The sequence below is a fragment of the Serinus canaria genome, chromosome 7 (genome assembly GCF_022539315.1).
Source record: "Serinus canaria isolate serCan28SL12 chromosome 7, serCan2020, whole genome shotgun sequence".
Taxonomy (NCBI): Eukaryota; Metazoa; Chordata; class Aves; order Passeriformes; family Fringillidae; genus Serinus; species Serinus canaria.
Window position 1 is genome coordinate 14,009,679 of NC_066321.1, and position 24,192 is coordinate 14,033,870.

Below are 24,192 nucleotides of genomic sequence, written 5' to 3' on the forward strand. Positions count from 1 at the left end.
ACATGGGGGAAATGGGCTATAAAAACTGTTGGCCTGTGATTTCATGCGTTCCCTCTCTGTGACACTTGATAAGGCCTCTGCTGGTGTATGACAGCCAGTGAAAGGGGTGTTTTTTTCTGTCTGAGAAATGTGTAATTACTGCAAAATCTGGAGAAGGGAAAGACGAAGCTCTAAATACAGCAGCTGGGGCAGGGGGCAGTGACAAGGAAAAGCAACAGTGACACCCCAGAGGGAGAGAAACTGCAAATAAGGAACCTCTGTCTCTAAGCTCCATGCTGAGGAATTTCAAGAGCCATATCTCCTCAGCAGTCATATGGGAAGTAGGAGTTCTGGGTATGCTGCTTTGAAGTAGTTTATTAGCCGTGATCGATTTGCAACTTTTCAGGAGCCCATGAACTGGAATGTGCCTGGCAGGACACACCGCGAGTCAATATACACTATTTCTTCACTATCTCTTCTTCCGATGTTTTTTTTTTTTTAATTAACAGACAAGGTTGGATGATGTGGTATAATCACAAGCCACGCTTAGCCAGGTGGCTTTTCCTACCTAGGGTTAGGGTTCCACCTGGAGTTAGGGTTTTTAAATAGACAAAGCCCACAGCTAGGCGGAGGCTGACCCTGCAAAACGGTCAGCCTTTTTGCAGGGTCAGCCTCCCCCATGACCAGGAGAGCATGAAAGTGCAACAACATAGCATTTAAAGGGTTTTCCTTGAAGCCACCTAAGCCCAAGGCTGCTTTTCCTACCGAGGGCTAGGGTTAGGGTTACGCCTAGGGTTAGCATCTCGGAAACCACAAAGCCCTGAGATCCAGGTGCACTGCAGCTGCAAAAGGCATGCCAAGGGGAGCGCAAAACTGCCTCAACATAGTTGGCTACACGGCTTTTTCCATGTAAGAAAAGAAAGCCCTGGCCTAGGGTTGCTAACAAGGATGGAAACGTAGCATTAGCCCAGGATTTCTTGGAAGGATGGAAAACCAGCCATGGCCTACAGTTACCTTGAAGGAAGAAAAAGCAGCAAGGCTAAGGGCTGCTTCCTACAAAAAAAGCCACGGACGCAGGCATCCTGAGGCAGTTTGGCGCTCCCCTTAGCATGCTTTGCGCAGCTGCAGTGCGCCTGGAGCTCTGGGTTTGGTGCTTTCTGAAACCCTAACCCTAGGCGTAACCCTAACCCTAGCTCCAGGCAGGAAAAGCAGCCGTGGCCTAGGGCTGCTTCCCAGGAAAAAGCCTGGGAGACAGGCACCTTGGGGCAGTTTTGCACTCCCCTTGGGATGCCTTTCGCTGCTGCGCTATGCCTGGAGACCTGGGCATTGAGCTTTCCGAAACCCTAAGCCTAGGCAGGATAAGCAGAGTAGGGATAGGGCTGCTTCCCAGGAAAATGCCGTTGAGGCAGGCATCTTGGGGCAGTTTTGCGCTCCCCTTGGGATGCCTTTAACGGCTGCACTGTACCCGAAGCCCTGGACTTTGTGCATTCCGAAAACCTAACCCTACGTGTAACCCTAACCCTAGCTCCAGGCAGGAAAAGCAGCCTTAGCCTACGGATGTCTCCATGAAAAAGCCTGGGAGGCAGGCATCTTGGGGCAGTTTTGCACTCCCCTTGGGATGCCACTCGCAGCTGCAGTGCGCCTGGAGCCCTGGGCATTGTGCTTTCTGAAACCCTAACCCTAGGCGTAACCCTAACCCAAGGCAGGAAAAGCAGCCAAGGTTAAGGGCTGCTTCCCAGGAACATGCCGTGGAGGCAGGCATCTTGGGGCAGTTTTGCACTTCCCTTGGGATGGTTTGCGCAGCTGCAGTGCGTCTGGAGCTCTGGGCTTTGTGCTTTCGAAAACCCTAACCCTAGGCGTAACCCTAACCCTAGCTCCAGGCAGGAAAAGCAGCCTTGGCCTACGGATGTCTCCATGAAAAAGCCTGGGAGGCAGGCATCTTGGGGTAGTTTTGCGCTCCCCTTGGGATGCCTTTCGCAGCTGCAGTGTGCCTGGAGCTCAGGGGTTTTTGGTTCCAGAAATCCTAACCCTAGGCGTAACCCTAACCCTAACCCTAGGCAGTAAAAGCAGCCTAGGTTTCGGGCTGCTTCCCAGGAAAAAGCCGTGGAGGCCGGCATCTCATTACACTTTTGTTATCCTCTTTGCATGCCTTTCAGAGCTGCAGTGCCCTGGAGCTCTGGCCTGTGTGGTTTCCGAAACCCTAACCCTAGGCCTAACCCTAACCCTAGCCAGTAATCGCAGCCTTCGGTTGGAACCCTAAGTTTGAGCATAGGCATCTAAGCTGCCTGGGGTTAAGTTTGGCTCCGAGGAAAAATCCGTGGTGGAAGCCATGTGTTGCTCTTTCGTGCTCCCCTCCCACAACAGTGCCTATTGTTTCAGCAGCGTGCACGGAGCTGTGGGCTTTTTCTTTGTAAAAACCCTATCCTTTATTGCAACCATAACCCTAACCCTAGATTTTAAAAGCCCCTTGGGGCTAAGGCTGGTTCCAAGGAAAAGCCATTGAGTAGGCCATGTTGTAGCACTTTTGTGCTCTCTTTTGCAGTGGCAGTGTGAGCTGCACCATGGCTTTTTCCTTGGATCTGGCCTTAGCCCCAGGCAGCTTTTACCATCTAGGGTTAGGGTTAGGGGTCTGCCTAGGGTTAGCGTTTTTAAAAAGTCCAAACCCACAGCTCCGCGCAGGCTGCCACTTCTAAAGGCATCCCCAGGAGATCACGAAGTTGCTACCACATGTAATTTTCCTATTGCAGTAATGTCTTTGTTTCCTAAGAGGCTCATTTCTTTGCTTTGCATGAGCTAAACTGAAAACGGACAGAACAGGTAGACCAACAGACAAAAACTGCTAAATCCCTCAAAGGATTTTTTAGATGTTATTTTCCAGTTTATTAAAGGCACAGTGCCAAATGTTTTTGAGTCATGGAGAGAGAACAAGCCCTCTGGACTTTGAGCTGAACCTCAAAGCCAAAGACCAGTTTTGCTTTAGAGAGTGCATCTTTTCCCTGCAGGTGTATTCCACAGAAGCAACTGTGAGTTAGGATGGCATCCCTTGGGAAAGGTCATCAGAAATCACTGAACAGACATAATAAATACTAGTGTTAACCTGCACCACAGTTTTGGCATATGCTTTCAAGCAGGTGTTTGGAAAGACCTCTTGGGAGAAGACAACTACACACCTCATAAAGCCCAGTGTAGGAGGATGCTAACACATGTGCTTCCAAGCTCTGCTTTGTTTTGGGCGCCAATTTCCCATCTCCTTTTCTTCCAGCCTGCTGCCAAGCTTGTACTGATGGAAATACAAAGCTGATTGGTGTCGCAGTGTGTTTACCCTGCTTTGTTTTTATGTGGAAATTTCAGTTCATAATTCCTCAGTTTGCAGTTAGCACCCACTTTTATGTATCATCCCAGTCAAAGAATGGGTAATGATTGCAAAGTTAATTCTATTTTTCTGTAGAAAATTCTGCTTCATGTATCTATTTCAATAAAGCTATTGGGCTAGATCCCAGATGGTTGTGGTATTCATCTTTCCACCAGGCATTTATCCAGTTTTACCTTGTGGGTAAAGAGGGAGAAAGGCCAAGTCATCTTGCTATTTTTACATTTAAGCCTTTTACATTTGCTCAGAGATGCCATAAGCAGCTGGGTCTCAGCTATAGCTATAACTCTCTGGGTAATACATTCCTTCTTGTAAAAAAACAGGGACGTCATATTCCTTGTTGCCTTGTAAAAAGGCATTGAGTGAAGTTAAGCACATAGCGGACCATTCATTGCTGCTTCCCAGGAGTGTGCTTATTTAATCCAGGCTTGGTTTGGGGGGGGGAATTAACCAGAGGAGGAATGAGCGGAGCAATGAGTGAGAACCTATCTGACACTGTGGTGGGACACACTTTGGTGTGAATGAGATTACAGCTGATCACCCTGAATCCTGAGTCCTCTGAGGAGTCATATATTTATTGTTTAGACCCAGAGACTGGCATTCTATTCAGAAAGGGACAATTAGTCACAGACTTTTTTTGCACGCTTTTACAAGCAGAGATCCTCAAATCTTCATCCAGGCTAACAAGGCCCCAGTGCCCCAGATGGAGTTGATTAGTCGGATTTGATGATTACCAATGAGGGAGCTCTGTTCAGACTTGCAAAGGAAAAAGGAAATGTGGATTAAGGTTTGTTTCAGGAATCATTAGCCAGTTTTCCTTGGAATGGTGGAAACAGCTCTGAAGAAACCTGGCAGCATGAAGGTGTGAAGTGGAAATGTTTGGGTTTATTGTTTGTGTATTTTACCAGAGAGCTAAAAGCTAAAAGTCAGGCTGAGAGCTAAAGGACGGGAATATCACAGATGGAGTTTCACAGTTATAGATGTCTTTAGTTTTACTCAGACTTTGTAAGGAAATGGAATACTGGTACCTAGGCTGGGCATTGAAAACTCCTGCAATCAGAGGTTCCCAGTTCTGGCCTAAATTGGGTTTCCCTAAGTAATGTTTGCAATTACAGCTCTAGCTGCAAGCGCTTGGACCAAAGCCTGGGATTCAGCTTTCATGTCAAATCTAGGAGTCAGAGAGAAGCGGTTTATATCAATATTCTGTTCCAGCAATCAGGTCTGAGGTTTTACTTTCCAACCCCAACATAAAAATAAAATGTTCATTGATCATGATGCCTTGGAAAATGCTTTTCTGCTGGTGTGTGAAAAGCTATTGCTGATTAAATTGATGAGTTCTTGTTTCTCTATTCTTCCCTCGTGTGTGTGTGCGTGTGTGTGTGTACATCTCCTGTCCTGTGTCTAGAATTCAAGCTAAGTTGGAAATCAGCTGGAGTGGGGTTTGCCTGGTTGTGAGCCTGAGGGAGGGCTTTTGGACTAAGATAACATCAGGAATAATAATAATGATAGTAAGCAGCCTGATTTCCTTGGCTGATTAATCTGAAATCTCCTTAGAGACATTCAGGAAGACAATGCAAGATTTTCTCTGGCAGTAGCTGACTGGGGTTTTTTGTCTACCGGTTTCCCCTAAAATGTTTGTCACATTGCCAAACTGCTCTGTTCCTTTGATATGCAAAGTGCTTTGAAGAGAGAATCCCTCAATTACGAGTATTCCCAAAGCATGGCAATGTAGTAAGGAGGGAAAGGGGATTTTTGTCTTCAGATATCACACAGTATAAAAAGGAAACACTTGTGTTTGTAGGGTCATCTTCTGATACAAGATTTTTGAAGTGTTCATGTAAGATTTACTCTTTTGTAGCTACACTAGTATCCCCACTTGGAGCTCTGTTTTGAGAATAATTATAGATAATATATGGGTTTTGAGATATACCTAGAAGTGAAAGACACTGGTAATGATACCCTAAGGTAAGGATACAGGGAAGGTAACGCAGAACAAGAAGTACTAAATACATGTGATGAAATACTTGCCATTCTCATGTACCTCTAATGGTTTCATAGCCAATGGGCACCAAGATATACCTGATTTAGCATCTATTTTACTAGGACTTCTTAAAATCAGTGGGTTCCAGTTTGATCAAACAGCCTGGATGCAGTGTGGTTCTGAAATTCTCTCTGTTGTTAATGGTGGGACAAAGCTAGTGTTGTGCCAGTGTTTAATGAAACAATCCTGACGCACTGGTGATTCATGGGCAGAACGCAACTTTTGGGATGCTTCGGGCAGCTGAAATCCCTGTTCTAGTGGTGAAGGGGAATGGCTGCTCCCAAGCAGGCTGTGTCCTGTGGGATTCTGAGGTGCCATGAAGAGGAGGCTGGGGAGCCCTGGAGACAGCCCCTCTGGGGTTGTTGTGCTGGGTTTGGCTGTGATGGAGCTAATTTTCTTCACACCACTTGGTATCGGCATGTGTTTTGGGTTTGGGCTGAACACGGGGTTGATAATATAGAGGTGTTTTTGTTATTGCTGAGCAGAGCTTACAGAGCCAAGGCCTGTTCTGCATTTTGTATGGCCATGTTGACAAGAGTTGGGGATGACACAGCTGGGACAGGCGACCCCAGCTGACCAGACTATATAACATCATAGCATATGAAGGGGAGAGGAAGAGGAGGAAGAGGGGCTATTTAGAGTGATGGAGTGTGGATATTTGGAGACTACCCTAGCCACCATTACATGTGCCCGGGTCTTGTTCTCCTGGTGGCTGAACCTGCCTGCCCTGGGGAAACAGTGAATTAATGCCGTGGTTTGCTTTGCTGGTATGCATGACTCTTGCTTTTCTTATGATACTGTCGTTACCTCAACCCACGAGTTTTCCAGCTTTAATCCTCCCGATGTCTCCCCGGGCAGGCAGAAGAGCCCCTAACACCTGCCCTGCCCCCGCCTCTCCTCAGGGACCCCAGTCCACCTACGTCGGGCTTGTCCTGGGCTACGCTCCGCTAGAACTGCGGCCAAAATGACAGCCACGCCTGCGCGATGTGGCACTTGGAGGGAGGGCTGCCCGGGGCCCTGAGGAAAAAGATGCAGGGGACGCCCGACATCTCCCTTCCCTCTCCGACAGCTCGGCCGTATCTCAAGTTCCCCCTCATCTGGTCCCGAACCGGCAGCGCCGGGAGCGGCCCCGCCCGAGCCCCCGTCCGCCGCTAGGCGGCGCTGCCCTCGCCGCGGAACGCGAGGCGCCGCCGCCGTGTTCCCGGGGGGACGCAGGGCGGGAGACGCGGCGGCGGACGGAGCGCTGAGCGCGGCGCACCGCGTCCCGGCACGTGCGCCATGGCGCCCAGCGGCAAGGTGAGGGCGGGGGCCGGGGGTCCCGCCGGCTCCGGGCACCCACATGCACCCATCCCTGGCTCCGGGTAACTCCTCCCCGTGCTGGCCGCCGAGCCGCTGCCGGTGAAAAGCTGACTCGGAAGCAGTGTTTCTGCTTTAGAGCACAGTGCAGCTCCCGCAGCAGTGACTGGCATTGCTCTTGCTAGAATAACGATAGAACTAGTTTTGCTGTGTTGGAAATGCAGTTTGTATGTGTGGTGCGTTTAAGGGAACTTACTGGTGGAAGCTGTGTTCAGGTCTCTTGTGTTACGGGGCAGTTTAGTATCTGTTAAACGCAGCTTTATCTGTGCTGCTGTAGCCATCTCTCTCTTTGCTTTATTATAGCTACTTCAGCACCGAGAGGTCAGAGGTAAAGGCAGGCTTGTTCCACATCGCCCTTATCAGTGCTGAGCAGGGCGGGTCGGTGTAGCTCAGGTGTGACAGTGCCGTCCTGCGGTCACACGTGCGGAGCTTCGCGCGAGTGTCGCTCCGGACCCTGCACCTGCCAGCAGCAGCTCTGGGTGCTCAGGTGAGATGGCCAGAGGTTCATAACAGGTTAACAGCTGAAGGGAGACATAGAGGAGGGTTACCACAGGAGCTGCCCTCTTCCTGAAGAAAGATTCCACATACCTGAACGGGCACCCAGCTTGGGTTTGCTGTCTTCCAGAAGAGCATCTTGGCACTTGACACTTGAATGGTGTGTTTGTAAGCAGACAGCAGCTCTTCACTCCTGCACTTCTGTGGCTTCTCTGCTGTCATCCTGCCGTCTATGAAGAGAATGTTATCCCTTTTGGAGAACAGGATGGATTTGGCTGCCAGTCAGCGTGTGTTTTTAGGGAGCACAGCACCAAGCCAAGGAGGGTCTGCAGCTGCTGCTGTGGGTAGTAGATTCAGTAATTCCCCATGCTGGAGGTGGGCACTGGCAAGGCTCTTGTGAGAGCACAGTGCAGCCTCTGGAATTGCCTCTTCTCCACTCTGAGCTTCTGCAGACCTGGCTGGCTCAGGCTTATTCCCAGCTCCCAGGCAAGCCACTGGTGAAGTCAGTGTGAGGAGTAGAGTGCTGAGACTGAGTGTAACCTGATGGACAGCTTGTGGAACTCTGCTGCTTGGAGTTTCTTGCAAGGCAGTATGCATGGCTTAGACCAACGCCTTTTCTTGCTGTTCATCCATTTTGCTTTGCAGACTCCACATCTTGTGTCACTTTGCAGACTTAAGATCGTTGCCCGCATCCTTTTGTCAGCTTCATTTCTTCTGGAATTGGATATATTTTGTATTTTAAAACAAGTCAGCTGGTTCTAGCCTAGGTAATACCTGACTTTCCTGTGTTCTGGCAAACAGTTTTTTCAGGCAGTGTAATTTAATCTACTGGCAGCCCATCAAGCAAGGTTTTGATATATATTTAGGGAACTTTGGTTTAATCCATGAGAACAAATTTGAGCTGGCCTTGGACATGCCTCATTTTGCTGAATTCCTCTTGTAATTACACTCATGTGGATGATTAATCAAGATAAGGGGAGTCTGTGAAAGAACTTTAGAGGAACTTAGAGTCAAATGAGAAATTGCAAGAAACAATTTTATTTATTTCTAGTGTATAAATCAATTCATGAGCAGACTTGGGCAGTGTTTTGTATAGATCAGCTGAAGAGGTGATCAGAAATGCAAAAACATAGACTAATGTGAGGGATTTAAGCTCCTAAATTGAAATTGGAATTCATCCTTCCAATTGTCAACTAAAATATCTGTTTAATTTCCTCGTGCAGAAAAGCTCTTAGATCCCTAATACATTCATGGGGTTACATAGAAATTGCATGCCCCTTACAGGGTATTGTGTAACACAGGATTTTTTTGTGTTTTCCACTGAAATGTCTGGAACATGGTACAGGATGAAATTATTTTCTTTTCAGTGCAGTTATGCCAGTTCTGTCTTCCACCATTGTCTCTTATTAACAGTTAAAAGAAACCACTTGTGGTGTAATTTGACTTTTAGGTTTTGTATGTACCCTTTTAAGTAATTATGCTTGTATTTTATTTTTTATTCTCACTCCTTCTTTCCAGGTGGCAACAGTGCTGTGCCTGGATGTAGGCCTTACAATGAGCAATTCTTCCCCTGGTGAAGAGTCTTCACTTGACCAAGCCAAGAAGATTATGACAAAGTTTGTGCAGCGACAGGTGTGTGTGACTTCCTAAGTGTTAAAAACATCTATGAAACGTTTTCCTATTTACTAATAATTAAAATAAATGAGGAATGAGTGAGAATTAGTCTCTGTTTATGCAGGAGTGACGGGGCTCTTTGTTTCAGCTGTATTTTTTTGTGCATGAGATGTGATGGTTGGGTTGGTCACCCTTTTTCTTCAGGGCAGTAGAGACTTTTAGGGAGAAGAATTGCTTCTCTCTTTCTCTGAAATACTTCAGTACTAATTAATTGCCACATAGAAGACTCATTTAGAGGACTGAATCAACCAATTTTATCTGTTTTCTCCCAGATTGCCTCTTGTAAATTTGTTTAATTATATCTGACTTTGTGATTTCACTGTAAGTTAACATTTTGAGAGGATAGCACCAAATAAGTAAAAATCAGTAAATCCATTGTAATTGATGTTTCAAAATTAGTTCTGTTTGCTGTAATCTGCCTAATATAGTTGTGTATGAATATACCTGTGTTTTTATTCCTGTTGTGTGTTCTCTTTATCTGCAGGTTTTTGCTGAGAGTAAAGATGAAGTTGCTGTAGTTTTGTTTGGCACTAATGGCACTAGAAATGGCCTTGCCAGTGAGGATCAATACCAAAACATTACTGTACATAGATCACTAATGCTGCCAGATTTTGATCTGCTGGAAGACATTCAAAATGGGATTAAAGCAGGTTCTGCACAAGCAGACTGTATCCTTTTGCTGAAGAGCACTTCTTGAACTGATTCAGCTATGTAGGAGACAGGAAGTCAGCGTTGCGAAATTGTGCTCAGCCTCCCAAGTTTTAACTACTATCAGAGTTGAGCTAATTTGTGGTTGTAAGTTTGTCCAAAAGCAGACTTAGCTGCTTTTTGACGTTCTTTTAGGCTAACAGATGTAGCCTTGGCCTTAAAAGGAATCATTGCTTTTATGAAGTGTTCTGTTAATTAAAGAGAACAAAGATAGTAATATAATTTTAGGCTTCAAATAAGGCATGTATTTTTAAAATAGCATTACAGAACTTGGTTTATGCTTTTTAATAAAAATGCTGTTTATGAAATAAGTTGGCAGAAGTTCCAGAAACCAGACTGTCGTGTCTTCAGCCCAGCTGGCAGCTCAGCCCCACACAGCTACTTGCTCATTCCCCCACCGGCTGGATGGGGAGAGAACTGAAGGGGTAGAAGGGAGAAAACTCGTGGGTTGAGATAAAGATAAGTTAATAGGGAAGTTAAAAGCTGTGCACACAAGCAGAGCAAAACAAGGAATTATTCACTGCTTCCCCAGGGCAGACAGGTGTTCAGTCATCTCCAGGGGAGCAGGGCTCTATCAGACTTAACACTTACCTTGGAAGACCAACACCAGAACTCTGAATATCCCCCCTTCCTCCTTCTTCCTGCCAGCTTTACATGCTGAGTGTGATGCCAGGTGGTGTGGGATATCCCATTGGTCAGTTGGGACCAGCTGTTCCTGCTGTCTCCTCCTAACTTCTTGTGCCCCACCAGCCTCCTCACTGGCAGGGTGGTACAAGAACCAGAAAAGGCCTTGGCTCTGTGCAAGCACTGCTCACCAACAGCTACAACATCCCTTTATTGTCATCACTGTTTCCAGCACAATTTCAAGACACAGCCCCATGTCAGCTCCTGTGAAGAAAGCTATCTCTACCCCAGAGAAGGCAGAATAGAGGTTTATCAGATTGATTTATTTATAATGTATTTCTGACATTGCCAAATATTACTCCCTGGTTTGAATGCCATTCGTGTTTGACTGTGTTCTGCTCTTAGTTATATGTAAGTTGAAGAGTTTTAAAGAGTGATCTATGTAGTGTTCCTTCATGTGTTTCATTTACATTCAGTTCAGTTTCCTATGTTGTCTCTCTCTGGCCACAAAACAATTGCTGTGAGCTCTGTCCAGGCAGTCAGAGCTGTTTCAAAAGTGTGCAGCCACTGAGCTGGCTCACACATTCCCAGTGGACATTTTGATGAGGGAGAGATTGTCAGAAGCAGGTGGTTCAAAGAAAAACTTCTGTGAGAAAATGATATATATTGAAATTTTGTTGGTGGATTCAGAGTAACATTCTAAAAGTTAAAGTGCCTCTTCATGGACTTGAGCCTCTCACTGGCAGTTGAGAGGCTGGGATCTAAAGTAGTCTTTTTAGTGTTCCATTGGGTAAGTCGGGCCGAAACAAGATCACAAAACACACAAGTTATATAGGAACCTCTTGCACATCAGTTATTTGAAAAATATTTATCTCAAAAGAGTATTTCTTAAATGTGTGTTTGTCAGTCTTTGAGAGAGAGTGAAAATGTAAAATTGTTTTATACAAAAAACAATATTCATTACTTGATTCATATTCTGAGATTTTTCTTAATTTTGCCTAGTTCTGGATGCTATTATTGTGTGTATGGACTTGCTTCAGAAAGAAACAATGTGAGTATGTAACCTGAGGGCTTATACAAAAGTCTGACTTTGCACTGATGTTTTCTTGTCACTCTTATGTTACTGTATGTATAAATTTGGGAAGAGCTTTTGAAAAAAAAAAACAAACAAGCAAACACTGGAGATAAACAGCACACTACAGAAGTTCATCTCTAAAGAATCCTCATGAGACATCTGACTTGTCCAGACAATTGGAGAGCTTTCTGAGGCAACTGGCAACTCTGTAGTAGAGCCATGAGAGCATTAATGCCATTATAGAAGGCACAAAGCCTTCCCTTTATGTCACATTCCTTGTGTTCTGCTTTCAAAAACTGTTAATCTGGATGTTAAAATGCTTAGGAAAGAGCCACTGAATTTAAATGTGATGGCACATTTTAGAAAGAAAAAAAGAAAACAAAACTAGAAAGGTCAATTTGTTCAGCCTAGAAATTTAAAGACTGTTGGATATGCAGTGGCTGTTTGTAAATATGCAGGCTTTGGGAAATAAAGGTGCAATAGGAAAAAACACTAAGCTGAGAAAAAATGTTGGCATCAGTGTTTAAAAGTTATCAGTGAATGTACTTAGGCTGGCAAGGTGTTTCTAACACTGTGAACTAGTGGTGCAGGGAAAGGAAGGTAACTGCACTCTCAAAGCAGTCTTTGATCATGTTTCTAAAAAGGTTATATGATCTAACTGTGAGTGCAGAAGACTGGACTTGGTGATGCAATTTATGTTTTTATGAATAAAGTCTAATCAGTGTGGAAATCTGTATCCATTTAGTGGTTAAATCTGAGTTGTGAATGAAAATTACTGTATTTATGGCATTATAGTGTTGAAGGGCTATGGAACACTGGGTTTTGTTGTAGCTTGTATACACCAACCACTTTGATGCCTTCATTTGAGAAAATACTATAGGGTAAAAATTCAAGAAAATCCCTTTTGTTTTGATTATCCAGATCAAAACTGAATTCAACCAGTTCAACTGAATTTTGTTCTGTCATTTGCTGTTACTACTTCTTAGTATATTAAGTAGTTTTGAAAGTTTATCTTCTCCAATGAATCTACTGGATTACTAAAATGGAACCCCCACCAGCAACAGTACTTAAAAATGCGTTTTCACAAGAGCAGACTTAGATCTGCAAAGGAAATAACCAGTGTAATCCATAAATAGCCTGACATATTTTATTAGCATTTTATCCACATTGATGAAAATTGGCAGACTTCCATTCATTTAGGTGTAATTAGTGATTTATACAGTCACAGGGCTAGAATCCTCAATTTTAAGGTAGGAGGGAGAAAGGGGAATTATTTAAAGATAAACACTTAGGATGAATATTATAATTTGTGATGGAACAACTTCTACCAAATAGGTTTATTTGCTTTATTTCATTTTACAAGTAAATTTCTTTGGTAAAAGTTATTACAAATATATTACTTTTGTTATTATTTTGTAAGGAAATTATTTAAAAATGGCCTTATAATATTTTCAATATATATGTAAATGTTTTTCTCTATTTTAAGAGGAAAGAAATATGAAAAGAGACACATTGAATTGTTTACAGACCTTAGTAGTCCTGTCAGTGAGGATCAGATGGGAATTATCGTTGCTAACTTGAAAAAAACAGGAACTTCACTTCAGTTTTTGTAAGTATGAAAATGGCTGCTATGTACTATGCCATCTTTTAAAGGGAAATTATTCTTTCTTAATAATTATCTTGAAATAGCAAGTATTTCTATCAGTTACACGTACTTTGAATTCCAGTTATGAGCCAAGTCCCCTTGGTTAAATAACGTACAAATAAATGTTAAGATGATGGTTTGTTCTCCACTTAAGCTTATATCAAAAACAGCCTCAGAAACAGTGGTTTTGTCACAGCAACAGCGTAGATCCTTTTAGGTATGGACAGTACTGGGAAGAAATAATGAAGTAGTTGTTGCAGATATTAATAGCTTGATTCTGGTGTCAATAGAGGAGCAGGTCTGAAGAGAAGGGTTGTATTCACAGTGGTGGGCTTGGAAGATGGAAGCAATCTTAAGTGTTCGCACAGGACTCCCTTGATTGTCATGCTGTAGATATAGGTATTGATCCAAATGATCAGTGGTGGTGTTGAGGTCTGTATGTGACGACAGCTGGAAGCTCTGAGCCTTCTAGAAGAGTTTATTTAAAAGCAAAACTTTATGTGGCTGTTGATAATAAATACTTTCACATGAGAAAGTTAAAGCCCTAGTTTTACTTCTGACTATGTACTTTTACCTACATCCAGCATTCTGTAAGGAACAGTGTTGTGAATTTAATAACAAATTCATTTAAGCCATTAGCCAACACATCTGGAAGATAAAAGAGAGGTTAGGTAGGAAAATATGACTGAAAATCATGGTCTGATCCTCCACAAACATCTCTGCCTTTGCTTAGGGGAGGCTGGATGCAAAAATATCAGGTTCTGTCTACAGAGGAAAAGCACTTATGCTTTCAGTGTGGCATGCCCCTCCTGGCTTATTTGAGCTGTTGTTGGCATTGGAAGCAGTAGAGGTGCATCACCATGAGTCTGAGTACTCTGCCAGTCAGAGTACATCTTTTGGAGCCCTGGTATTCGTCTTCTGCTCCCTTGTCTATGAAGCAGAAATGAAATGTTGCTGTTACAGCATTGGCTGCAGGTTTGCACTCTGTCTCCCAGCCACAGGAGCAAAGGATTATTTGATTTTTACTTGCACAAATGTAAAACGCTTGTTTAAAAAAAAAAAGGTCTTGCTAAACCTTTTGTTATGACCTATGCTTCCATCTCTTATGCCCTGATCATAGACTAGGTTGCAACTTGCAGCAGAGAGTTGGTTTTCCTCCCTGTTTCCAGGTGCCAAACATGCTGAGCACTGTGTAGTGTTGGGTATGACGTACTTCTCATCACAGTAGACTCTGGGTATTGTATAGTGAATGTAGCCTAACTTTACTTATCAGAAGCTTTTTGATGTTGCCATATCAGCTTAAAAATATAGTTTCTATATTTTGTCAGTGGAATCTGCTTCCTAAAAAGGTACCAAACACTTTGCTGAAGCTTGATCCTTAATTTTGCTGCATGTGACACTGTTGTGCATAATGTTAACTCTGCTCATTATCTGTTGCTTCATGGATAAGTTTAGAGAGGACTAATGACGTGGAAGTATGGTAGAGATGTGTAGGCTGCTTTTTAAAAAACATAATACAATGCTAAAATTATTTCACTTTGTAGAAATGTGGTAAAAGGTATCATGTGGTTCATTCAGAATTGGATCAGATGAAAAAAATCTGCAGGTGTTTTCTGGGGCACAGAGTTGAGGATTCTACAGATCTTTCTCTACTGTGTTAGTTATACTTAGTTAACACTCTCCTTTATTTTGAAGAGCAGCAAAATCATTTTATCTATACCCCCTGGCTAAATTTTAAAATCTGATTCATGAAGCGCAGGAAAAATGTGTCATCTTCAGTCAGAAATTCACCCAGTGTTGTAAGCTATTAAAATCTCAAAGAATAACATTTGTTCCAGAAATACCTAATAGCTCTGCTGCAGAGAATGTCCTGCTTGCTGGCATTTGGAGCTGATACAGAGTCACAGGCCTGGAACAGCCTTTAACAAGTCATCTGGAGCAATCCTCTGCTTCAGATTGAGTCAGGTGTATGTCTGTCATTGCTGAGCAGGGTTTGTCTAACCATCTGATAAAGATTTGCAGTGATGGAGACGCTTCTCTCTCCTCAGGCAGTTGGTTTTAGAGATTATGGTTTGAAATGCCTTTATCAGGTTTTTGACTATCTGACCTCACTCCATGATGTGATTGGAGTGCAGGCAGAATACAAAGAACTGATTGTTTCCTTCTCTGCAACAGCTTTTTATATTTAAGACTGTCTTGCCCTCTAATTCCCTTCTCTACGAGCTTTATTTTGTTCAATTCTTTTTAATGGATCTTGCTTTCTAATCAGCATTGACTTTACTGTCTAATCTATTCCTGTTTGTGGCTGTCTTTATTGATGCACAATACCCAGAACTGGTGCATCGCTCTGGTCAAGATGTTATCAATGCCAAGTAGACTTGAAATACTGCATAATTTGTTTTGCAAGTTCTGTGGCTCTTTATACATCTGTCTGCAGCTAGATAGAAATCGTTGATCCTAAGAACATTTTTGTTTTGTTTTGCTTATTTTAATAAGGAAGAAAGTCAAGCTAACTGCTTCTTCTTTTGTTCTTAGTCTGCCATTCCCGGTGAGTGTTGATGATGGAAGTGGAGATAAAAGTGCCGGTGTACATGCTCATATGCACAGGAGCTCTTTTCCGATAAAGGGTTTAACTGAACAACAAAAGCAAGGTATTGATGTGGTGAGGAAGCTCATGTATACTTTGGATGAAGAAGGAGGGCTGGAAGAAATTTATACTTTCAGGTAAATTTGGTTATTGTCCTATAGATATGCTTCCTGATTTCTTCTCCAAAAGATGAAGTTAAGTAATCAGTTGAAGTCAGTGAATTTTATGACTTACTGTACTCTCAGTCCCCTTCATACGCTTCTTCAGTGGCTTTAGAATAAGTAAAAGAGCTTAGAGATTTCAAGAGAAAATTAATTTTCTGTATCTGTACTTAAATAGAAAAATCAGTTTCCTTTCATCTTTAGTGTTGGAAGATTTTGGAGGGAACATTTCTGGAAATGTCATTTCAAAAACGTGTTTTAGAAAGAGGTGGAATTTGTGGCATAGTTCGTCTTGAATATCTGCATTTAATGGTAGCCTTTGTTCCTTGGTTGCAGGCTACTTTTAGCTCGCTGGTTTGATAAACTCCCACAAATTCTTTGAGTAAATGTTGTTTTTTGAATCCCGCTCTTTAATCACAGTCTACTGTGCCACTGTGACAAGCAAAATACTTTCTTATTTTTCATTTTTCTTGCATTAGGAATGCAAGAATTGAAAGATGATTTTTCACTTCTTGTTTTCCTATTGAAAGAATAAAAGTTTGTGTATCTCTGAAAAACTGTAGCTTATGATACATCCAAGACTTTTCTACATAGGTGTTATCTTAGTTGGGTAACAGGCAGAATGCACCTACGTGCCTTTTTATAGTCTGATGTTACTGTCTCAGTAGTTCTGTTCTACAATTATGAAAAGTGATATTTTAGACAATGTGATTTTCAGGAAGCTTAGCAGACCACAGCTGTAATGTCATTATTAGAGGTAATTTTTAGATGAGGGTTGTCCCTGTAAATGGTGCTGTAATTCATCAGTTTATTTGTGGAATTTTCTTCCCTCCCCCAGCTCAGCTGGTCAGCTTTGCACCTCCACAGCCAGAGAAGCTGCTCCTTGAGCATTACTGTGCATTAGTGAAGAGACACGTGTCACTGTGTCTGTGTTCTGTACTAGTCAACAGAGCAGTCTGAGTCTCTAGAAAAAAGCAGGCTTTGTCGCTGGTTCAAAGACTGCATAGAAAAGCAGAATCTTTCCTGGCCCATTTATCCTTTAGGATAATCCATATGCATGAACCTACCGTGTGGCTTGGCCTCTTTATACTTTTTTTATCACAGACTCTTGCTACTTTACAAGCTGTCTTTGTGCTATACTTTCAGGGGAAATCCAAAATCTCTGGATAAATAGGCATTTGGCTAGCAGATTAAAGCTTTAGTTGGAAAAGTTGTTTAAGAGTATGTGAGGTTTTAGATGCAATTAAGTTGCTTATCAAGCTTTAAGAAGTCAGCTCTGCAAATCTGTCATGATAATTGGCCGACACAGATACACTCTCCATTTTCCGAGATAAATATTTTTACCAGCAGGAATAATTACAACTCTTGTAAAAATAAATTAGTCATGCCAGGTAAGTGAGTGAGGAGGTTTTGTTGTGATTTTTTGTTATGATACTCAGCCTATTGACAGGAGGTACTTCTGCTGCTTCTGGTTTTGGGGGAAGGGATAGCTGAGCAGAAAGGTTGTGTTCATAAAATACAAGCTGAAAGGTTTTATTGACTGGGTCATCTTTAATTACAGGCAGCATTTTTCTTCTATAAATATAAGAAATTAAAGGATAGAGATGATAAATTGAGCTTAAATTACATTTTTAGGCATTTGGCACTTATGTATTTGATTTTTGTGCTCATTCCTGAATGTATGTGTTGCAGTACTCCTAATGATATAGTACCATGTTCTTTTTTAAAATCCTGTATTGGTGTCTTTATTGCTAGAAAAAAAAATATTCCCTTCCTTTCCCTAAGAGAAAAAAAAAAAAACAACCAACAAAACTAAAAAGGAAATCCAGTGTTTATCTCATGTAAAAATCCCAGAGTGTTTTTGCCTTTTCGTTGTGCTTTTAGAATTTAAGAAAACCAACACTGTTCATACTAGGAAACCTGAAAAGTAGAATGCCAAGTTGAATTCTCTACTGATCTTTTTAGAAGTTCATCTTGATTTCTTCCACACAAGTACTTTAATCAAGAGAGTGGTAGATTCCAGGTTTTATCATCATGTGAAAAAGAGTAGTTCAACCTTGTTTTATCTTTGCTTTATCATGCAATAAAAGAAAAAACATGGAGAGCTTTCTCTGTGTTGGAGTTTTACAGCCAAATTGCAATACAGTTTGTATTAGTTGAAAGCTGTTCTGGGGGGCAAGCCTATTTGAATTCACAATGATATATTATCAATTACTGTGAGTTGTTAATTTTTGATTCCATTGCTAAAAGTTGTGCAATTAAGTTAACACTTTTTAATATAAATTCGTTACAGTTCCTTTTTTGTGTTTTTTTAACTTGTATATCTGCTGTTTAGGCTAGAAATAGTTGAAGTAACTCTTTCGCTATGACAGGATTCCCTTAAATTAATGAGTTCACTAGTACTGTATAAAGAAGTGCCAAAAGTTAATTTCTGCATAAACAAAATCCTGTTAATTGCAACTGGATTCTTTATTTCTTCAGCTTCACTATGGAAAACATTTTACCACTTATAGAGCCTTTTCTGATTTCTGTTGTTCAGCTTGCTACATGCCCTAATTGGATGAGCACAGAAAAATGGAAAATGCTTAAGAAGCAATTATGTAGTTTTATCACTAGATCTAACACAGTGCCTTTAAGCCCTAGTGTCACACCATCATAAAGGCTCATGATGGGGATAATCTACTGTACCACCTCTTTTTTATCATTCTCTTTTCTGACAATGGCTAATGGTAAGATTATTGATACAGTTTATTTGCTTTATGCACTCAAAGCTGGAACAGTTTGGACTCCTGTGTTTCCTTGAGGAGAGTGTATTGTCTATAATGCTTTATTACAGTTCACCAGAGTTATTGCTGTTTTCCTGATTCCTTCATTTAGAGAGAGCCTGGAACGCCTTTCAATGTTTAAGAAAATGGAAAGAAAGCCTATGCCTTGGCCCTGCCAGCTCACTATTGGTCCTAATTTGTCTATAAGGATTGTGGCCTACAAATCAGTAAGTGTGTAAAATCATATGTTCTAGTGTAATTTGGCAACAAGTTAGGTGCAACTGAATGGGGTTTTTTTGTTCCTTAAGGCTAAGAAAATAAAGATAAAACAACATCCAGATTATTACAATAGACATTTTTGTTCTGTTAGAAGCCAGTACATCTAAAGTTGTGGTTCCCACAGCAACTTTAACTTCACCATACATGTTAAATAACTAAAATTCATAAAGTACAGAAATAAGAGTTATTGCTGTCTACTCTGGCACTTAGAGTGGTATTGGAGTTGATGACCCTGATTAAGAATGCTGTGATTGACATTCAGCATCAGTGATATGTGAGACTTTATATATGTTTCTTAAGCCCTAGGCATGAGAAGAATTTTGGACATGTGTGTGTAAAATGGCGGGTGTAAATGTTTGACCAGCCATTGTTTCAAATCACATCTGTTGTTATTTCAGACTTGGAATAAAAGGTCTGTTTTTTTCAGCTTGTTTGTACTGTTTGGCAGAGCTTGGGCCCAGTCTGTTTCTTACGTTTTATATGGTTCCTTTAATCAGTGCTAGGAAAAAATGTTTAAAGGTAACAAATGTGCAAATTTCTAGTTATAGAGTAGTTAATAGGTAACTGTGTAGTGTGGCAGTATTGATGGATCTGGTGAGGTGGAGTTTAATTGGTTTGCTATTTCAACACAAGACTGAGCCTGATATTATGAGGATGAAATGTATCTGAAGTCTGCGAGCTGGGTATCTTAGGCTTGAAAGACATCAACTTTCTATTTATAGTTACTAATTTTTTTTTTTTTATTACGCTGTTGTGCCAGACTGGTGCAAATAGACAGAAAGTGTCCCCTCCCAAAATAAAAGTAAGTTTATTACACACAAAATAAAGTAAGTTTGGGAGAATAATCAGCATGAACTGAGTGACTGGCCTGAGGTTATACAGCAGTCATACTGACATAATCTATTCTGCTTTTACTGTTTTCTGCTCAGCTCTACATTTTTCTTCTCATGTACTAGCTATGCAAATCAATTTTACTTAAGCAGAGAGAAAAGAAAGCAGTTTTATTTCCCTGTAGTTGGGAAACATTCACTCATTGTAAATACTTACTCCTTCTTCCCCTCCCAGTCTCATAATGCAACTGGGATCTTTTTGCCTTTTGGGGAAGTTGCAGTAATATAAGGTATTTTTATCCTGTAGTATAGTAAGTCTGATGGAAAACTTAGCCAAGCAGAGTGAACATTGAGTTTTACTTTACCTTTAACATATTTCCTAATGCTTTGTCAAAAGTAGTTATACAGTTGGAGGTAGTAAATTGCATAGCAAGCAAGTTACATGGTATTCTGTGACTCAAAGACTTCCACAAATGGCTTAACCTACAGGTTTAATGAAAAGCTAGGAGAGGTATGCTGTCAGTTATGGTACAGTTCATGTGTTAGGTCTCATACAGATGAAGCAGTGCTGAAAGCACTGTGGTGGCAGCCACAAATGCATTATTTGACAATCTTTATTAGTTCTTTGTTGGCAAAACAATGCAGCACTCAGGCTAAGGATTTTTTGTGTGTTCTGGTAAGTACTCTGGATCCCACTGAAATGTTAAACATTCCTTTTCTTTGAATTCTGATACCAAGGTCACAGAAGAGAGGGTGAAAAAACTTTGGGCAGTTGTGGATGCTAAAACCCTCAGAAAAGAGGATGTGCAAAAAGAAACTGTTTACTGCTTGAATGATGATGATGAGACAGAGGTTCAGAAAGATGATACTATTCAAGGTACGACATCTTTAAGTGCACCCTGAAGACAAAGGGAAGATAATGGCTTGAACTCAAGGGCCTAGGGGTCACCTAAGGTCACCTAAGGGCCTCTTAGTTTTATACCTTGAAGCCTTGCTGTGGTATTAGAATGTCAGCTCTGTAGGCTGGTGGAACAGAGACTGTTACATGAGACTTTGTTTTCACATATTTAAAAAAAAATCTTACTTTACCAGTAGTAGGAATAATAATGACAATGGGAATAATAATAATAACAGATGGAGCTTAGAAGGCACTACAGCTTTCTGAACTACACACTGTGGAAGGCCATACCTCACTTCTGTAGTGAGTAGTTCTGCTACCACTATTCCATTTTTAGATCTTCACTTGTACTGATAACATGAATGCTTTCATAGTGCTGCTTTTTTGTAGATGAGCAACTGCTCTAGTTATTCTGCACTTGGAAAGATGAAGCCATCAAAGGAGGGTTTAGTGTTCAAGAGTACCAGCTTTGCTGTACTATAACAGGATCAATCTGAAGTAGTGGTACGCAACATACCTTTTATGACCTGCAGCTTCATTCTGAGCAGATTAATTTCCTTAGAAGACTACAGGCCCCAGAAACAGCAGGAACTAGTGTACTTACTTTTAAAAATTGAGTTAAGCAAATCTGTTTCATTTTTTGTGATTGTATAGATATATTTTGTTACTAGTTTTTTTCTTTTCCTTTGCTGTTTCAATACCACACAACTAGGGCAAGTATATTAACTGTAAAGTGCAGAACTATTCAGATAACAGTATAGAGAGTTCTGTCAGATGAATAATATAAATTGAAAATTAGAATAAGCTGTATTTTTTAATTTAATCTATTTCAATTTTAGCATTCATAGGTGTTTCATAGCAGTATCAGATAAAGTCCCAAGGACAATGTGACCTCCTTTAAGCAGAAATGATGGTTAAAAGATGGTCTAGTTGCATTTTACAACTTCAAAACTGTATAAAAAATTTCACTTCTTACAGAGAATGCATTTTGAAGGATTTGTGACTGTTCTCACCTAATCTTCTGACTGCTTAAGTTAGTAGTTGTGGGATACTAATAAAAAGAAGTGGTGAGCAGTTCAATGTGAACAAAAGAGATAAAAGATTTCTCTGTCAGTGGCGTGATATTTCTAATGCTAAAAGAACTACTGATTCCTCCTGGACTTTTGTGAATCTTTTGAGAAATGTCATAATTAGACAATATTTTGTATTTGCAGCACCCATACTACAATTTCTTTCATTCTGTGTGGTTGCTTTTCAGTTGTAGGAAAATGTATCTGCTTCTAGGTTTTTCATCCAGGGATTTATCTCTGTTCCTTCTGCTTTCTTCACACCTGAGGATATCATCCTTAGTCTGTGGCAACATAATAAAGTGATGACATTACAGGGAGGATATTGGAAGCTGAGACAGGAGAGCAGTTGGAGCAGATGATACTCTGAGAAATTACAGCTTCCTATTTTGTGGACATATACCTGTAATGCATGGCACGGGAAGTAAAATACAGAAATATATAAAAAGACCAGTTCTGCATACAAGAGTGTTTTGATTTTCCATTGTGTACCTTGCTTCTACTATTGGCACATTTTATTTTCTGAATCTCTTCTGGTGTCACCTCATCTGGTATGATTTGTGGTATGTTTGAGGTTGCTTGTATTATGTTTGCAGAGAGTGTTGCAATCTGTTTGCTGAAATCTATTCTGATTTGCTTAAATCTATTCTGTGAGTGTAACTTTGTTAGGCAAGATGTTCCCTTATTTTCTTTCCTGCTCTCTGAGAGTACTTGTGTTACATAAAATGGCGTACAAGGAGTGCTTTGTGAAGTACAAAATGTGTCTATGGGTGTTTGGGTTTTTTTTGCTAACAGGGAAAGTAATTTGATGAGCATGTGTGGAACGTAGCTGTGGGGCATGAATGCATTGTTAAAATATTCAGAGAGCTAATTTCAGTGTTAAAATTGTAGGCCCATATGCTTACCAGATGCTCTTCTCTCGTTCTCCAGGTTTTCGGTATGGGAGTGATATAGTTCCTTTTTCCAAGGAAGATGAAGAGCAAATGAAATACAAAACAGAAGGAAAGTGTTTTTCTGTTTTGGGATTCACTAGATCCTCTCAGGTGAGATACTAAATGTCTTCCTATTCAGCTTCCTGGGTTATTCAAGGCTCTTGATCTTGGTTTGAATTCAGTAAAGTCCTGGTGTTGTATTGGGTTTTAATATTGGGAACGGGACATCTCCATTCAGGTATGCAGGAGTGACTCATTTGCTGATTCTAGGACACGTAAGCAATATGTGTCTTGTGAAGGAGAGAAGCTCATAAGTGTGGCCATTGGTCCCTCAAGTGAAGCCACTGAACTCAGATCTCTCCAAAGAGGAGACAGAGGTATTGTGGTCTCATTTCATCTCACAGACTTTAATAGTCTGTCTGTCAGCTCAGGCAGCAGCCTTTCTGGGCTTTGTCCAGCCAAGAGTGTGGCTGCTTCTTAACAGAAGCTTCTCCCTCAACATTAAAGTAATGTTAATGCAAGCCTGAAGCTGACTCCATTCATTCTCAATTCCATAAGGATTAGTTTGTGAACCATGACTGGTCTCTTCTTTCTATTGTGAAAAAACTTAAATGTAGTGAAGACTTCTTAGACAAAGGTAGCATAATTCAAAAGCTTTCCATATTTCTGTGAGATGCTTGGTGTTTGTAATGCACTTATCTCTACTTGTGGTTTTGACTTTGCTGTTTGTTGTCCCTGACAGTTGTAAGAAACTTACTCAAAGTAAGTACTTTAATAAAAGTTACCCAGCACAAGGTGATTTCCTTCAGAAAATCCAGGACTTAAGCATTAGCAAAGCCTTAGACGAAGGCTTAACAAAACTGTTCTTGAAGAAGGACGCATGAGGAGAGAGTACAGATATGTGAGTGCCAAGTAATTGCTGTGAATGTTAAGCTGCTTCTCATCTTTTTTCTCTGAAAAAGTTTCTGAGTGAAACTTTGCTCCTCTTGGAGTAACCCACACCCAGGCCTCTTCACCAGTCAAAACTGAAATGAAGTCATAGGGCAGTTCTACATCTTCACTTCTGACGGATCCCAGCCCTCCTGCTCTTTGAAATCTCTCACTGCCTGAACAAAGGAGCTCTTGATAAAGGCTAAGGCATCATCACCTTTAGAATGAAGGAAATATGCTAATAAAATAGGAAGCATCTGTGGGAGCTTATTCCCAGGTGGATGTAGCTTAACACCTTCTTACTTTACAATACAGGTGACACAGAGACCTTGTGCATGTTGCTAGATGTCTCATTAGACTACTGCAGTGCTGTGTTCCAGAGCATAAGCACTGAGGAGGCAGGAAGTTATGTGATTTACTGAAAGGAGAAGCCAGCCCAACTGAAATCTGTAACCTGGTTGTTCCCTGAGGACTTTCAGACTTAGTTGTTGAATAATGTGGGAGCTTGTGCACTGCAAGTGATTGATCAAGGAAACATCTCATGCTTGAGCTTATGTGCCCTAAATTGGCCAGGGCCAGAGAGGTGTTAGGGGGTGCTACCTCCTGTACCACAAACTGGATCTAGTAAGTGAAATGTGTCTGAATCCTCTGTTCCAACGAGACAATTTCTTGGATCTCTTCATACATTAGCCTCCAGCTGAGTCTTACTATTGTCATTTAGTTCTGCAAGATGTATTTCACTGTGCGCAGAGTTTTCTTACGCTGGAGGTTGCCCT

General features: G+C 41.3%; 1 protein-coding gene across 2 annotated transcripts in view; it reads left to right on the forward strand.

Moving 5' to 3' along the window:
* Nucleotides 1-6,600: 6,600 nt before the first annotated feature.
* XRCC5 (X-ray repair cross complementing 5) overlaps nt 6,601-24,192 on the forward strand; it is a 49,612-nt gene continuing 32,020 nt past the window's right edge. For both annotated transcript variants that reach the window (XM_018911400.3, XM_018911402.3), the window contains exons 1-9: nt 6,601-6,686; nt 8,760-8,873; nt 9,400-9,583; nt 11,250-11,298; nt 12,809-12,931; nt 15,503-15,691; nt 18,593-18,707; nt 20,328-20,466; nt 22,485-22,597. In XM_018911400.3, the coding sequence (XP_018766945.3) occupies nt 6,669-6,686; nt 8,760-8,873; nt 9,400-9,583; nt 11,250-11,298; nt 12,809-12,931; nt 15,503-15,691; nt 18,593-18,707; nt 20,328-20,466; nt 22,485-22,597 (1,044 nt within the window). In that variant the 5' untranslated portion in view covers nt 6,601-6,668. The remainder of the gene's footprint in view (nt 6,687-8,759; nt 8,874-9,399; nt 9,584-11,249; nt 11,299-12,808; nt 12,932-15,502; nt 15,692-18,592; nt 18,708-20,327; nt 20,467-22,484; nt 22,598-24,192) is intronic.